The sequence below is a fragment of the Kogia breviceps genome, chromosome 11, assembly GCF_026419965.1.
Source record: "Kogia breviceps isolate mKogBre1 chromosome 11, mKogBre1 haplotype 1, whole genome shotgun sequence".
Taxonomy (NCBI): domain Eukaryota; kingdom Metazoa; phylum Chordata; class Mammalia; order Artiodactyla; family Physeteridae; genus Kogia; species Kogia breviceps.
The window spans coordinates 74,283,235-74,299,345 of record NC_081320.1 but is presented as its reverse complement, the minus strand read 5'-3'; the positions used below and the strand labels follow the sequence as shown (position 1 = coordinate 74,299,345).

At 35.8% G+C, this 16,111-nt stretch overlaps 1 protein-coding gene across 2 annotated transcripts in view; it reads right to left on the bottom strand.

The window, feature by feature from the left end:
• Window positions 1–16,111, bottom strand: part of STRN (striatin) — a 107,220-nt gene that overhangs the window by 15,717 nt on the left and 75,392 nt on the right. For both annotated transcript variants that reach the window (XM_067007809.1, XM_059079297.2), the window contains 5 exons: window positions 15,009–15,152; window positions 10,814–10,950; window positions 5,458–5,633; window positions 3,545–3,592; window positions 2,651–2,772 (listed from right to left, as the gene is read on the bottom strand). In XM_067007809.1, coding sequence (XP_066863910.1) covers window positions 2,651–2,772; window positions 3,545–3,592; window positions 5,458–5,633; window positions 10,814–10,950; window positions 15,009–15,152 — 627 coding nt within the window. The remainder of the gene's footprint in view (window positions 1–2,650; window positions 2,773–3,544; window positions 3,593–5,457; window positions 5,634–10,813; window positions 10,951–15,008; window positions 15,153–16,111) is intronic.

The following is a 16,111-nucleotide window of genomic DNA, read 5'->3' as shown; positions in this document are numbered from 1 at the left end:
ACTTGGAAATTTTACTTGTTAACCCTCACAATGCATCTATGAAGTGGTACTTTCAAGATGGCTCACAGATGTTAGATTTAAAATGTCAGTGGCGTTATCTGTCCTATATCCTCTCTTAGTCATACCATAAAATAGTTATTGAAGATACACCATGTATTAGGCACTAGGCTAGATGCAGGGGCCATGCAGATGATGAAGACACAGTACCATCCTTGTCTTCAAAAGACAATGTGGTAAGTACAATAATAGTGACAGATACCAGTTACCATGGAGAGTGACTAGGATGAATGAAAGCCTGTTGGAGAGAGTGACACCTAGAGTACAGATGTTGGCCAGTCAAAGGACAGAGGGAAGGCATTCCTGGCAAAGGAGGCAGCTCCTACAAAATCACAGAAGGAAAAATAGCATGCTATGTGAGGAAATTTATAAGAAAGTCAGTATTCCTGGACTGCGAAATTTGAGGCAAGAAGTGGAAGAGATGAGAGTGGCTAGTTTATGGTGGGATTTCTATGATGTATTAAAGAAATTATCCTGAAAGCAATAGGGAACCACTGAAGGGTTTCCCAGGAGAAGCAGGGTGAAGTAAGTATTTAATAAGGTAACTTTGATTATAGTGTAGAAGACAGATTGGAAAGACTCAAGATGAAGGCAAGGGGACTGTTTCAGAAGACTGGGAGAGTGAAGATGAAGACCCAAACGAGGACAGTGATAAAAGGGGCAGAGCAGGAGTAAATTCAAGAAATATTTAGGGGGAGGTAATTAATAAGGTACAGATAGTAAAACGGTACAAGGAATGAAGGATAACTCTTAGGTTTCTAGTTTGGATAATTTCTGGTAGTGCCACCAACTGATAAAGAATACATGGAAAGGGAATTCCCTGGCAGTCCAGTGGTTAGGACTCGGCGTTCTCACTTCAATCCCTGGTCGGGGAACTAAGATCCCACAAGCCACGTGATGCCACCCCTACCCTCCCAAAATATATATATATGGAAGAAGAAACAGTGCTTGTAGGGATTTATGTACAATGAGACAGCCACTTTGAGATGTTCTGTAGGTAGTCTGAAGCCTAAAGAGTCAATAGCATATAAAACCACAAAGTGGATTCAATCTACCAAAGAAGATGTGTGCAATGCAAAGAATGAGTTAGGGTCTGGTCTTGATAAATGTTAATATTTAAGGTGAGAAAAATAAAAGGAGTTTATGATGGACAGGGAATAGAAACTGTCATAGAGTTAAGTGTCAAAAAAGCCTATAGTGAACAGATTTCAAAAAGGACGGAGTGGTCCACAGCTTCAGATAGCCAGTATATCCAGTAAAATAAGGACCGTAAAATACCCCTTGGATCAGCCAAATTAGGTAGATACTGATATCTTGTTATATTTAAGTGGAACAGCCAGAAGATAGAATGCAGAGGGATCATGCACGGGGAAAGGATATGGAATTAGTAACTAGTAATTGTGTTTCCTAGACAATATCATCAAAGAGACACAGGAATGAAAGAAATGAAGGAAAGAGAGACTAAACAAAAATCAGAGAGGGAAATGGAGTCAGAAAAGGCTTCTCCTTGCCCAGGATGGGAGATTTTACTTACATGCTGAATTTACTTACATGCTGAGGGGATGGAAAGAGAATGAAGAGGGTAAAGCTTCAGATGAGAGCAAGAGAGAGCAAAAGAGAAAGAGTCAGCCAGAAACAGAGAAGAAGAATGATATTAGAGTGAAGTCTCAAAGGAAACCAGAGAATGAGGTCAAGAGCAAAGGGGAAGGGTTGGCTTGGGACAGAATGAGGTCAACCGATATCTGGTACAGGGATAAAGTAAGTAAGAAAAAGCATGAAACAGATAAATCTGTAAGAGAATTGTGGAGGGAGAGGGGGTGTTACCCTTCACAAAATATATGTTAAATGTTTATTAAATAAATGTTAGAAGAAACTTTTAGTTACTGAATTTCTTATCTTTACTTAGGTTTATTAGTAAAATTAATTAAACGATAACAAAAATAAAATATGGTTTTATGACATATTTGACACTTCATACCATTCTAGAATTTAAGGAGAATTTTAAGAGGAAACCAAAATAGTTCCTAAACAGTTTTTGCAAGGGAATTTATGATATTATCTAGTGACAGATTATAATACAGTTTTTTGTTTCATGGTGCTGTTCCCAAATCTAAAGGGCACTTAATTTTTTAAAGCCTTTTAAATATTTCGGTGCCATACACTTTAAAAATCATTAGCCTCTATACCCTCGAATAATTGATTAAGAAGATGATGCTATCATTCATTTTCCTTCAAAGTTATTTGTCAAGAATAGTGACAAAATATGATTACAGATTAGTAATAATGTATCAAGTACTGTACAGATGCCTACAATGAAGAAAACAATTGTCAATCAAGCCAGCATTTCCAATCAGTAAGACTTCTGGGGGTGGGAACTGTTTTCTTGGGAAAAATAAGTTATTTTCTCTTTTCTTTTAGCATTACGTATATCAAATTGATTCCCAAATACAGGAGTCCCTTTTAACAAAATAAATATATGGTTCCCTTTTACCAATTTATTTTCAAAAATATCACATTTTCTCCTTATATATGCTTTGTAAAATGCATAAAAAGAAAATATTTTATTCTTTCATATCTTTGGGGAATCACATACCGTAAGAGTCATAGGGATCGATGTTGGGGTTGGTGGTGTTCCAGCCCTGGATCAGTCCGTCAGTCCCACCACTATAGCACTGCTCACCATTGCTGCTCATTACCACACAAAGCACTGGACCTCTGGGAAGGAAAATCAATTTCTATTCTAAAAAAATCTATCTGATAATAGGACTTGTTAAAAATAAGAATGCTTAATTATTCAAAAGGCTTTCTCTTTTTCTGCTTTGGATAACAAATAAAAAGCTATCAAAGCATTATTCATTTTTCTTCCTCTGCTAAACCAGTGGTTGGTAAACTATGGCCTATGGACCAAATCCAACCAGCGGACTGCTTTCGTACAGTCCTCAAGTATTTATGGTTTTTACATTTTTTAAAGGGTTGTAATACAAAACCACGCTAAAAACAAGAATGTACAACATTAAATATGCAGCCAGCAAAGCCTAAAAACATTTACTAACTGGCCCTTTATTTATAAAAAGTATGCCAACCTCTGTGCTAAATCAAGTGAACAGGTATATTCCTTAAACTTAAATGGAAACAGGAAAAGCGTGCAACATGTGATCACAATAAAAAAAGTCTCAGATATTTTTAAGGAAAAAAGATCAGGATTTCTCATCGTTAAACGTAATTGCCTCAACTTCATTTTAAGAGAGATATATACATCATCTACACATCATGCAAATAAAATTAATTTCAGCAAGGATCCCTATTTGGTAGTGATAAACTTGTTTCTAGCATTATATTATCTGCCAGTTTCTTTTACATTTACAAAAAACACTACTAAATACAAAAAATACATAATACAAATACATACATGAAAGAAAAGAAAATATGCTAATTAGGCTGATTTACAATGATGTTGATTTAACACAAAGAAAAAGCACATACTTACTTATGAGCTCTGAATGTATAGATAGGCTCCACATCAAGAGAAGTGCTCCTAAATCAGAGAGAGGAGGACTTTTACCACTCTAAGTTTTCAGCAGTAAATAGTATGACAATGTATGTCATAGAATTGCCCCTAGAAATCCCAACACTATGATAATATACCATCCTCAACCCCAGGACACAAGAAAGCTTACTTAACACGGATCACATATATTTGTAACTTCAAGAAACAAAATTCTTGTTTAGTAACAATACCTTGTTACAGCGCTTTTAGCATTGTCCTAATCTATTTGACTAAAGGAAGAGAGCCTCACTCAGGGGAAAAAACATGGGCTTTGAAGAGATAAATTTCTGGATTCAACTTCCAATTCTGTCACTAACTGGCGAACATTAGGCAAATTATTTAATCTTTTGGAACTCCAGATTCCTCTATGTTTAAAATAAAACAGAAAAATAGGGATAACACCAAATAATCACAGGATTAAATGAGATTCTACATGGTAAAAGAGCCTAGGACACAACCATACACATAGTAGAATTTCAATCAAAAGTACTTTAATTTCCTTGCATTTGCATAAAGGTTAACATGCCTGTCCTTAATACTTGCAGAAACTGTCCGAATCATCAGATTATTCATTACTCAGAACACTGAATATATGGGTACTCTACAGGGCCTAATACTGGCCATGACTGATAATGGAAACTCGATTTAAAATCGGATTGCATTGTAGTTTTTTTTATAGGCATATGATATCTCTCCTCATTACCAAAGTTTTAAGTTCAAAGGTAAACAGGCTACTGTTACTTGCAATGTGAAGATGTTGTTACTAAGCTATCACCAGCAAAAAATTTATTTCAATATTTTTCTAAATTTTAGTCAAGAATATATGATGAGACATTCACACTCTCTGGTCCAATATGATGTCCACTCTGACTAAAGAACTTGAAAGACAAAAGGCACAATTTATAACCAAGAAATACTTCTCTGCTGAAGACACCTAATCTACATGAGGATTCACTTGGTTTTAAGCAAGATCTGGTTGAGCTATCTGATGAATCAAGTATTTTATCTAGTTTATGTATGACTCACAGCAGGAATGTCATTGATCTCTTTTAAATTGGGCAATAGATATTCTCTACCAGTAGTAAAGCTTCCATAATCTCCTCCATTTGATGTTCATTTCTACTCTTTAATAAAAGAGGTGTCCAACACTGTAGAAGGGCCCTTGCTGGCAGATGGGACCATGTGACCCAAGGAAGAAAGGAGAGGAGTTCCAATAAGGACCCCACCAAGTGGGATCAGGACTAGCGTGGTGACTGATAAAAGGGATTTATACCAACTCTTGTCTGTCGATGCTTAGAGAGGAACCAAGAGGCCAAGGCAAGTATTAGAGGTTAAGTGAGAGCAACAACAGTGTCTTTCAGTCTAGACATTTTGGTCAAGGTCAAAAGAAAAGACGAAAGAGAGGTCTCTCACCTCTCCCTGTCCCCCCATCCCCCATCAGCCTTCCCTCCCTCCCACTCCATAAGTCCAAACCTAGTAAACAACAGGACAAGCTTGGGGTGCAGGTGTGATGATTTTAAACATGCACATACCTGTTTACAACACCAGCAGAAACCTTCAGTGCAGATAAAGAGCTCCCCAAATGTGATAGTTATTTAAAACACTGTATAAAGATTACAATCAGCATTCACAAACCATCAGATAATACCATTTCTCCCTAAGGGTCAGTTTTCCAACCTAAATTAGCTTGTGAGTATGAAGGGAAAAACAACCTAAATTATGTGACATGGTAAAGAAGAAAGAATTAGAAGAGATATTTGGGGAACTTAACAGCAAATAATAAAGTAAGCATTTTTCTTCTGAAAAACTATTAATTAAAATATTTAAATACAGTTAAAGGAGAATATTCTCACTTTTTGGCTGGGGCTGTTTTCTGCAAATTCCACATTTTTAACGTGTGATCCTCTGATGCTGTTATCAAAACAGGCTCAATGGGGTGGAAAGCAAGGGCTCTAATGCCATCAAAGTGACTTCTTAATGTAAACTTAGGGTTCCATGTCTTCCTCAGTGCATCTTTATTGTTTGCTATCTATTAAAGAAACAAAAGAAAAATACCAATACATTTAGCTCAGGATAGGAAAAAAACTATATTTCAACATTAATTCTTACTGATTTGTCATCAAACCATCACATTTTGCAACTTTCAAAACAATATAATTTTCAAACATAAATAACCAAATCAAATAGGCAAAATTGGCAATATGTTAACAATGGTTTTCTCTGAAGAGATATGAACACTATAATAAGAAAACAGGCAACATAATTCAATACAGAAAGAGGATCAAATAACTTAATAACATAAAATAGATCTTCACTAAGATGATTTTTTAAAAAGACAAGTAATTTCAACCTAAATTATAGAATAGAAACTAATTTTGGGTAAGAGTTGAAAAACTAAGTTATCTTTAAGCCTGTTAACATTACAGAATATGATGATACTTTTGAAATTTTCAATGCTTTCTGACAAGAGCTAAATTTTCTTCAAATTGGTAACAAAGTTTATAAACCAGAAACATAAAATGTTAAAACTGGAAGAGACAATCAGATGTTACAAAAAAAGATTCCATTGGTAAAATAAATACATTGTTATGTTCCTTTTCTCCACAGAATCTCCATCTCAACAACTGAAAAAAATGCACTGTTTCTTCATTCCAAGTAGTAGGATAGCCAAAGAGGTTAGTATTTGACTTTACACAAGCACCATGTATGAACTCTTCACACTCCAAGGCTAACAATCATGCTAGTTAAGCAAGAGTGGGGCAAGTACTGGTAACACACTGGAGAAATGCTAACCATACTTACAATGACAAAAATCAGCAATGATGCTAACAATAGCTGCTATTTTGAGCCTTATTCATTACTTTGTACATTATTCCAAAAGGCTTAACATGCGTTAACTCAGTTAATCCTCACAACAACTCTATGAAGTAGGAATTAACATTATCCCCACTTTACAGACTAGGCATGTTAGGGAAAGAGAAGTTAAGTGACTTGCCGTCTAGTAAATGGAGGAGTCAGGATTCAAAATTAATCAGTCTGGCTTCAGAGGCTATGTATTAATACAAACTATACTTCAGAGCCCAGAAGTTTAGAAATCTGCAGAAAAATCTGGACAGGACATGTCACAACTGGGGCAATAAGACCAAACACATTATGCAAGGAACTACTCTAAGTGGGGCTGGTTATCTTTGGGGTAAGCGGGGCTGCGGGGGGAGGTGAAGACGACAAGGGCAAATGAACTGACTCCTGCCCACTCTTATTAAAGAGCTAAAAGGTTTTCATACGTAAGAGCACTTAGATTCCTTCCGATCATCTTAATGTGGTAGGCAGCCACTAACATAGTTCCCCACCCACCCACTTATTTTTACCTTTGGGTAGCCTTCCACATTATAGGGCTGCTCTGTATGACTAACAGCATACAGTAGAAGTTGGAACAAATTACTTCCAAAATTAGGTTATAAAACCTTCCATCTTGAGTGTTCCTGCTCTCTATCTTTTCAGGTACACTCACATTGGGAGAAGCCAGCTGCTCTGCTGAGGAGCCCACAGAGAGGTTGATGTGGTGAGGAGCTAGTCTCCAGCCAATAGCCAGCAAGAAACCAAGGCCTTCTAACAACTACGTGAGTGAGCTTGGAAGTAGATTTTCCCCAAGTCAGGTCTGTGTAAGACTGCAGCCCTTGCCAACGTCTTGACTACAGCTACATGAACAACCAGAACTACACAGCTAAGCTGCCGCCAGACTACGGACCCACAGAAATGATGAGATATAAATGTTTATTGTTTTAAGCTGTTAAGCATGGTGCAAGTTGTTACATAGCAATAGACTGCTAATATGCTTAGTAAAACTAGGAACTACTTTTAGAAACAAACATTAAGTTTTCTAACAATTAAGAGCTAGGAAAAAAGAATGAGCTTTCTCTAGAGAGAGGACTGAGTTCTATCATGTATTAGACAAATTCTTTGTGGAGTTAGTGCAGAGGGAACAAAAGCGTCTAATGGGAAGTTCTCCTTCTGGCCATGATGGACTAGATCATTAGGACCAACTGTGTACTGAGGACAGGTAAAAAAGCAGAGCTAAAAATAAAAACTGCAGACCCAACAAAATAGTGGGAAAAAACCCAGGATCCAGGGGAAGACAGAGGCCTCAGGAAGTGAGCCTGATCTCTGGAGCTGTTTTCCCCAGAGGGTGTTTACTGATTCCAGAGGAGGTGGTTGAGAGGCTGGGCGGTGCTTCTGACAGCTTTGCGACGCAGGGGGATATAAACTGGTGTCCAGGGCCTGCCAAGACAGTAGGGCTTAGCAGACCACCTTGCTTTAGGTTTTAATTTCAAGGGCCTGTATCCTACACATAATAGTGAACTGGAAGAACACTAGCCCTTACAAAGACCATAGATCAGCTTTAGATCATCTCAAAAACTGAAAATGAAGTCAGGTGATCCAGATTTCTAGTGGCTGCAGACATCTGAGAGAAGAAAATTAAAATATACTCTCTGGGGGAAGATAAACTTAGGCCTGAAGTTATTTCTACAGACAATTTTTCAAATACAGTTATTTGGGCATAGTAAAAAATAACTGTACCCATATGAGATAACACAGTGTAAATGAAAACAAGAAGAAACAACACATAATAGTAACAGAACTACTGAGTCTCTGATTCAAACTTTAAAATAATCATGCTTACTATGTTCAAGAAGATAAAAGACAAGATTGAAAATTTTGGAAGAAATCTGTAAACCATTAAAAAAAGTAGTTCTAGAAGCAAAAACTAAATTAAAAAAAAATTTTTTTTTAATTCAAAAAAAGACTTTAATAGATGAGTTCAATTGCAGATTACACATAACTGAAGAGAGAATTTGCTAACCAGAAGATGAGTCATTTAAAAAATCTAGACTGATGTACAGAAAAACAAAAGATGGAAAATACAGAAGAAAGGGGATCGGAGGGAGAGAATATAAACAGGTGATCTAACAATATAACTAGAGTTCTAGAAGGAGGGGAGGAGGGGGAGGAGGGGGAGGAGGGAGAGAGGGAGAGAGGGAGAGAGGGAGGGAGGGAGGGAGGTGTAAAAGCAGTATCTGAAGAGAAATGGCTGAGAACTTTACAAAACTGATGGAAACATATTAAGCCAAGAAGCTCTAAGAATTCAAGAAGATTAAATAAAAAGAAGATCAAACCTTAGCTGACAATCAAGGCATAGAGAAATACCAGTCACGGAAAAAAATCAGATTACCACTGAATAACCAAAAATAGAAATGACAGTTGACTTTAGCAGAAAACAACAACAAAATATAATGAAACAATATATTTAAAGCACTAAAAAAATTTTTGCCAAGTGAAATTCAAAATCAGAGATAATAGTTAACCTACTCAGGCAAAAAAAAGACAATTAAAGAAAATCAGAAACTAAGAGAACTGGGCACCAGTAGATCTTCACTAAAGAGAAATATTGTGTTCTTAGAGTAAAAGAAAAGTGATCCCAGATGGACAGTCAGATATGCAGGGGAGAATGAAAAAAAGCAAAATAGATAATCTAAATGGGTAATTCTAACTGACTATTGAGTGTACAAAACAGAAGCTTGTAGGACATAAATGTATACAGAAATAATATAACAAGAGTGACGTATATGCAGGGTGAGAGTTTCTTAAATAAAGTGTTCTAAAGATCTTTGCATGTAAAATTTTGATAAGGATGTGTGTGGTAATCTCTAATTTAAAAAGTAATGAAAGAGTGCATAAACTCCAAATAATGGGGAAGGGTGAATAATAAAAAATAATCAACCCCAACTCACGCAAAAATAGGAGAAAAACAAACACAGCACAGGTGGCACAAATCGATGGCAGGATTAAATCCAAATTAAGGATTATATCCTTAACTATTTTAAAAAGAAATGGACTAAATGCTTTCTAATTTAAAAAGGTTGTCAAAAGTTAAAAAACAAAAGCCAACTAAATGGTGTTTTTAAAAGACACGTAAAATATAAGGATATAAAAACATTGAAAACTTTTTTTTTTTTTTTTTTTTTCAAAATCTGTATCGCATATGTGGAGAATGGACTGCAAGGGGCCATTTAGATTAGGTTATTGTAGTAGTTCCAGGTGAAGAAAAAATGAACTAGAAGGGGAGGTAAAAAGATGTACTATATGGATTTCAGTTGTTTTTGGAGGTAAAACCCAAAAGACTTACTAAAGGACTTAGCATAGAGGGAGAGAGTTTTTGATTTGCAGGAAGGAGTGAGTGATGAGGGTTCCTCTTCTGAGTACTTCCAAGGTTCACTTAGGGATCCATCCTACATCCTCCAAGTGGCAGGAGCTACATTGTATTCCCCAACAAAGATAATGAATATCAAAGTGAGAGGATTTTAATGAAGAGATAAGATAGGCTGTGACTACTTTATGAAATAAGCAACTGTTTTTCTGATAATTGATTATGATGAACAATTATAAAACAACTGTATTTGAGATTAAGTAAATGCATGCATGCATAAAGGTGTAAAGATTCCAATTTTGAGGGCTTCCCTGGTGGCGCAGTGGTTGGGAGTCCGCCTGCTGATGCAGGGGACGCGGGTTCGTGCCCCGGTCTGGGAAGATCCCGCATGCCGCGGAGCGGCTGGGCCCGTGAGCCATGGCCACTGAGCCTGCGCATCCGGAGACTGTGCTCCGCAACGGGAGAGGCCACAACAGTGAGAGAGGCCCACGTACCACAAAAAAAAAAAAAAAAAAAAAAAAAAATTCCAATTTTGGTCCAAATCACTGAAAGGTCAGCCTTAACATCTGGAAAGCATCCTGTACACACACTTGCCTAACAACAGCTAAAACTACTTCTCAGCAGGATACTGTTGATGTATTAAAGAAGCAAGACAAACGCTGCCTTTAGGCAGGCATGAATTTCAACTAATCACTGGTTCCCTAAAACATAAGACAAAATCCAAATTTGGTGATAGAAAAGGGAATTCTTTCCCTTATCTAAAACCAATGAATAAGCTATACTAATTTGTGAATTTAGGTAAAGCCCATAATTTTAGTCACTGCAGGATGTGAAAAGTATTATTGTTTATATTTATAATATATTTATATTTTCAAAGTTTGTGATTAAAACTGAACCAAATTCTACACTTGTGAAGAGGCCTTACCATTGTCACTTTTTCTATAAAATTAACTTTTTATTTTAAAAAAATAAATAAAAACAACAAAACTAAAACTACTACTCACATCATAAGTTAATGAGTCTGCTTCATTGGCCACTGTAAGGCCTGCCAATTCTCCAAGTCCCAGTTCACTTTCAAGGGCTTCATCTGCTCCCATGATGAATGACTTCCCAGAAGAAGGAGGAAACGTCAATGCTTCCACTGAAGGGGGAAGACAAAAGAAACATGAAAAAAAACATGTAAATAGTCAACAATTAGTCTCATAAGGGCATGTCTACATTTGATTATTTTTAAATGCTTTTAAACACAATAAAATTCAGTGAGCAGAAAATCCTGAAGAATTGCTTACTTTTTAAAATATCTTAACCATATAAAGTTATCATCTAAGAAAAGTACAACATAAAACAAATCCATTGTCCCTTCTTTTTCACTATAGAGAAAAATGTATAAATGTATAAAAGAAAGTAGGTTTTCCTCATTTGAATTTCATGCTAATTACCCAATTGATTTCTATCAATTATTAAAACATGTACAAGTGATTCTGAATACTGCTGGCTGCATTCAAAGTAAAATTGGTTAATTCTATAACCTGAAGTAATATGGAAAATTTCAAATGAAAATGGTTATAATTGTAAAATGTGCCTATGTAAGGCAAAACTAGCATGTGTTGTTAGAACTCAGGATTACCTCTGGAGAAGAGGGAAAGGGGTAGTGTTTGAAGGAAGCACCATCAGGACTTCTAGGTCCAGGTAATGTTCTGCTTCTTTACCTAAGCAGTGGTGACATGGTTGGTTTCGCTTTGAGAGAATTCACTAAGCTGCACCCTCAGGACTTCAGCAGTTTACTGTAGGTATGTTATATTTCATTTAAAAAGATTTATTTCAAACAAGTTTTTAAAAAATGTCCATTTGAACACTTTTTATAAATGCAAATTACTCTGACAAGCCATCAGAGATAGTTCTCTAAGTAGTTTTCTAGAGGTGGTTACTTTACTGATGACAAACATTTATGAGTTGATTAGATGAATTTAGTAGTTTAAACTCTGGCTGCTAAAGAAGTAAATTAACTATTTTTTGAAAGAAACAAGTCAATTTTATTAATCAGTATATGCAAAAAATAGATTTACAAGGTGTTTTTCAGTTTTACATTCAATCATATAATTTTAGATTCAATCATAAATATTCGTTGAAGAAATGAAAGAACAGTTACGTGCTTTAAAAAATAGTACTGGCAGGAACTCTACTCAAAATCCTTATAAGAACAAAGTAGAATATAAACTAATAAGGCATTTTCAAATCACCATGCAACAAAGCTGCAATGATAAAAATGGGTTTTACCCAAACATACCATATATCCTATGACGGGTTCAAACAACTCTAAACATTTACTAATAAAGAGTGGGAATTATTTAATTTAGAACAGCAATTTTTATGCCAAAATTTCAACCAAATGATTCATGTGACACTGTGAGGCTAGGTCTTCAGCCAGGTGATTTTTTGTTTCTTTTGCTTTCATGTCTAATATTGCCATATAACTTTGTTCAGATGCAAAATAAAAATGGCTCTTCCAAAAAAAAAAAAAAAAAAGAAACTAAAGATTTGTGGGATTTGGCCATACACATTGTGTGGGCTAATTTAACTAATGCTCTAGGAACGGCCAAGTAAAACCTGAAAACGAAGGCAACAACTGCTTCTACACACCAGTGGCTAAGCCAGCAGACCTGAGGTCCAAAGACAGAGAGCACCAATGGGCATAACTGTCGTTGACTGATCTCTAAGAGACCTTAGAACTTTCAACTATAGGTCACTTTTCTATCTGGTAACTAAACATTACTGGCTCTAATCAGCTTTTACAAAATAATTTAACTATGCCTCTTAAGTGTGGCACTGCCTTCTGAATCATTATGATAAAAATAAAGTAATAAACTTATACAGCACACTCAAGCTATAGAAACTTTCTGAAACTGGACTGGAGACCAAGAAGCATCAGTCACAGGCAATGAAATCTACGACATATTTAATTGCCTTTTCTATTTCTGAAAATCCTGCACTGAGGGGGAAGACTTAGGACCAGTCCTACAGATCATAAGTTAGATATTCAATGCTTCAGTTCTAAGATTCTTAACATTTTTTTTCCTATCAAGGGCACTTTCTTTGCTTTATATCATCCTTTTTTGTACATGTGTCATTTAGTACATATTCTGCCTCTATTATTAGAATTCTGCAAGATGAAATCTCTGATAAAACTCTTTTGGAGTTATTAGAATAAGAGAAAAACTAACTTTTCTTCTTATCTAGACCTGACCTTAGAATAAATGAAATTGATTAAAATTCTCACATCTATAAGTGTCAACTGAATGAATATCCTAGTGAACAGCAAACATACCTATTGAGGCCTATGACTTCACATCTTAATTCAAATGACACATGTCTACATCAAATAAATTGTTCACCTAGAATATAAAGGCGTAACATGTGGTTTTTCATTATTTAACGTATGGAAAATGAATTCCCAGTATACTGTAATTAACTCTAACAAATAACTAACCATGTAATGGTCAAACAGTTCACTGAAAAGGTATTCCGAACATTAAACTCTATTCATCAAGGTCCTGTCAGTTTATGTCTCTCTAAAACATAGCTGAATTTAAAGCCAAGAAAGAATAAAACATATGATTTTTCTGTGGCTTTTTCCCAGGTTGTTTTGTTCATTAAATAATAATGTAAAGAGGCATATCCACTGCAAATAATTACAATATTTAAATTCAAGGAAATTAAAAAAAATAAAATTTGAAATATATTCATTAATCATTAAGATTACTTTTATGTCATTCTGGACTTTCAACTAATGTAAATATATATATTTTAAAATCAGTTTACACATATACATTTATAAATAGAAATATCAGAACTTAAAAGACAGAAAACTGTATTTATATGCCATAAGACTGTACTGTAAAAAATTGGGAACAACCTAAATATCCAAAAGGGGTGGACTTCCCTGGTGGCACAGTGGTTAAGAATCCACTTGCTAATGCATGGGACACGGGTTCGAGCCCTGGTCCGGGAGGATCCCACATGCCGTGGAGCAACTAAGCTCGTGCACTGCAACTACCAAGCCTGCGCTCTGGAGCCCGCAAGCCACAAATGCTGAGGCCACGTGCTGCAACTGCTGAGCCCGTGCATCTAGAGCCCATGCTCTGTAACAAGAGAAGCCACTGCAATGAGAAGCCTGCGCACCAGTGAAGAGTAGCCCCCACTCGCCACTAGAGAAAGCCTGTGCACAGCAATGAAGACCCAATGCAGCCATAAATAAATAAATAAATAAATAAATAAATAAATACACACACACACACACACACACACACACACACACACACACACACATATATATATATTTTAAAAGGGGGGAATGGTTAAGAATAAAGTCTAAAATAGAATAATCTTAAAATTACAATTATGAACATTTTTATGATTTCATATAAATAAATAAAATTGAATTATTCTACATGGTGATTATAATTGCAAAAAGTATACGTACATAGACAAGGACTGAAAGAGAACAAGGAAAAACAGAAAGTAGAAAATGTGACTAGACCTTCAGGTGTCCTTTTTCCCTTTTTCATTTGTGAATGATAAATTGCTTAAATATTTAAAAATATTTACGTGAGTCTCAAAGTAAACATTTACTATTTATAGTAATAATAATTTAAAGTAATTTTCTCATTGTTGGAATGGTATAATTAGAACTACCTGTGTACACACCAAATACATGGCTTCTGTGGAGCTAGGGGATGTTCTAAACTATAATTTAGAGTTGATTTTTAAGTTTATGCATCCTTTTTCAAATCTTAGAGATTACAGTTGGAATCAAACCTCCCTGAATATAAGAAAGCCTACAGGGGCTTCCCTGGTGGCGCAGTGGTTGAGAGTCCGCCTGCCGATGCGGGAGACACGGGTTCGTGCCCTGGTCCGGGAAGATCCCACATGCCGCGGAGCAACTAAGCCCGTGAGCCATGGCCGCTAGGCCTGTGCATCCGGAGCCTGTGCTCCGCAGTGGGAGAGGCCACAGCAGTGAGAGGCCCGCATACCGCAAAAAAAAAAAAAAAAAAAAAAAAAAAGAAAGCCTACATATGGGGAGTACTATGTAGTTCAAACATTTGTAGAATAAAATTCTTCTCTTACAGAGCCCTTTCTAATAACTTAATTTATGTAAGTACATCCAAGCGCTTTTTGTGCTCTAGTGTCTAAAATACTTGCCTTCATCTGCCCTGTTTATTTCATGTTCAGGAAGCCTGGAACTGCTGGGTCTGGAAGGTGAACCCACAGATGGCTGCAATGAGGGAAGTTCATCAACATCTCTCAAATTAGCAAGCATATCTTGCAGTTTTGACCTATTGGGCCCTAGCCCCCAAAAAGGGAGGGAGAGAACAAAAAAGAGGAAATAGAATTATCCAACTGCATCAAAATGGAGTCATAAACCTTACTCACATCTGCCAACATTCACCTTTAAAACTACCCTACTATATTATATTAATAAGTAATTATTTTCTAAGTTTTCAAATTATTTTAAAAGTTTATTATTTCTTGAAAAAAATGTGTTTTACATATATTTTTTTAGATTAAGCTAATGGAATAACATCACTACTTGCATGAAAAAATGCTCATGTGCAATTTGGACCACTAAAAATAATATTCTATAATCCTTGTATACTGCTCTAAACGCAGACAGATACCACAGACTGTGAAGCTACTGCGTACACTGAATTAAACAATCACATTCTTTTTTGTTTGTTTATATTAAGATGCATTCATTGCCTTACGTCCTGAAGCTATGGTATCCGAGGTGAAGTCTCATGCCCTGCCAATTACTTACCTGTACTTTGATGCTGCATTCTCCCACATCCCTGTTTTGATTGTTTTATATAGGATAGAGGCTGAAACAGATCTTCAGTAGTTTTTCCTGTTATAAGTTTAATTAAGAATGGGAAAATCTTACCCATAGTCCATTATGTTTTTTTTTCCTATACCAGCAAAGAATACAACTATTTTTAAGCAATTTTAACTACTACCTAGAAATATATTCTAAGACAGTATGATTGAAGAACACAATTTGACTGGAAATATTTCTACTAGACCATATTAAAAAGACTCAACTTCTTCCAATGGGTAACAGTTCAATTTTAAAAATACCCATGGTGGTTTATAAATTAATGCTCCATATATCAATTCAAAGCTTTCCTTCAGTTCTATTTTCATTTTAAGTCTTTCAGTTCTGTTTTTATCTTGTCTTCACTCGTCCCCAGACTATCATTTTATCAAGATAACCTGAACTGATTATGATAAACAAAATGTGCAGTCCC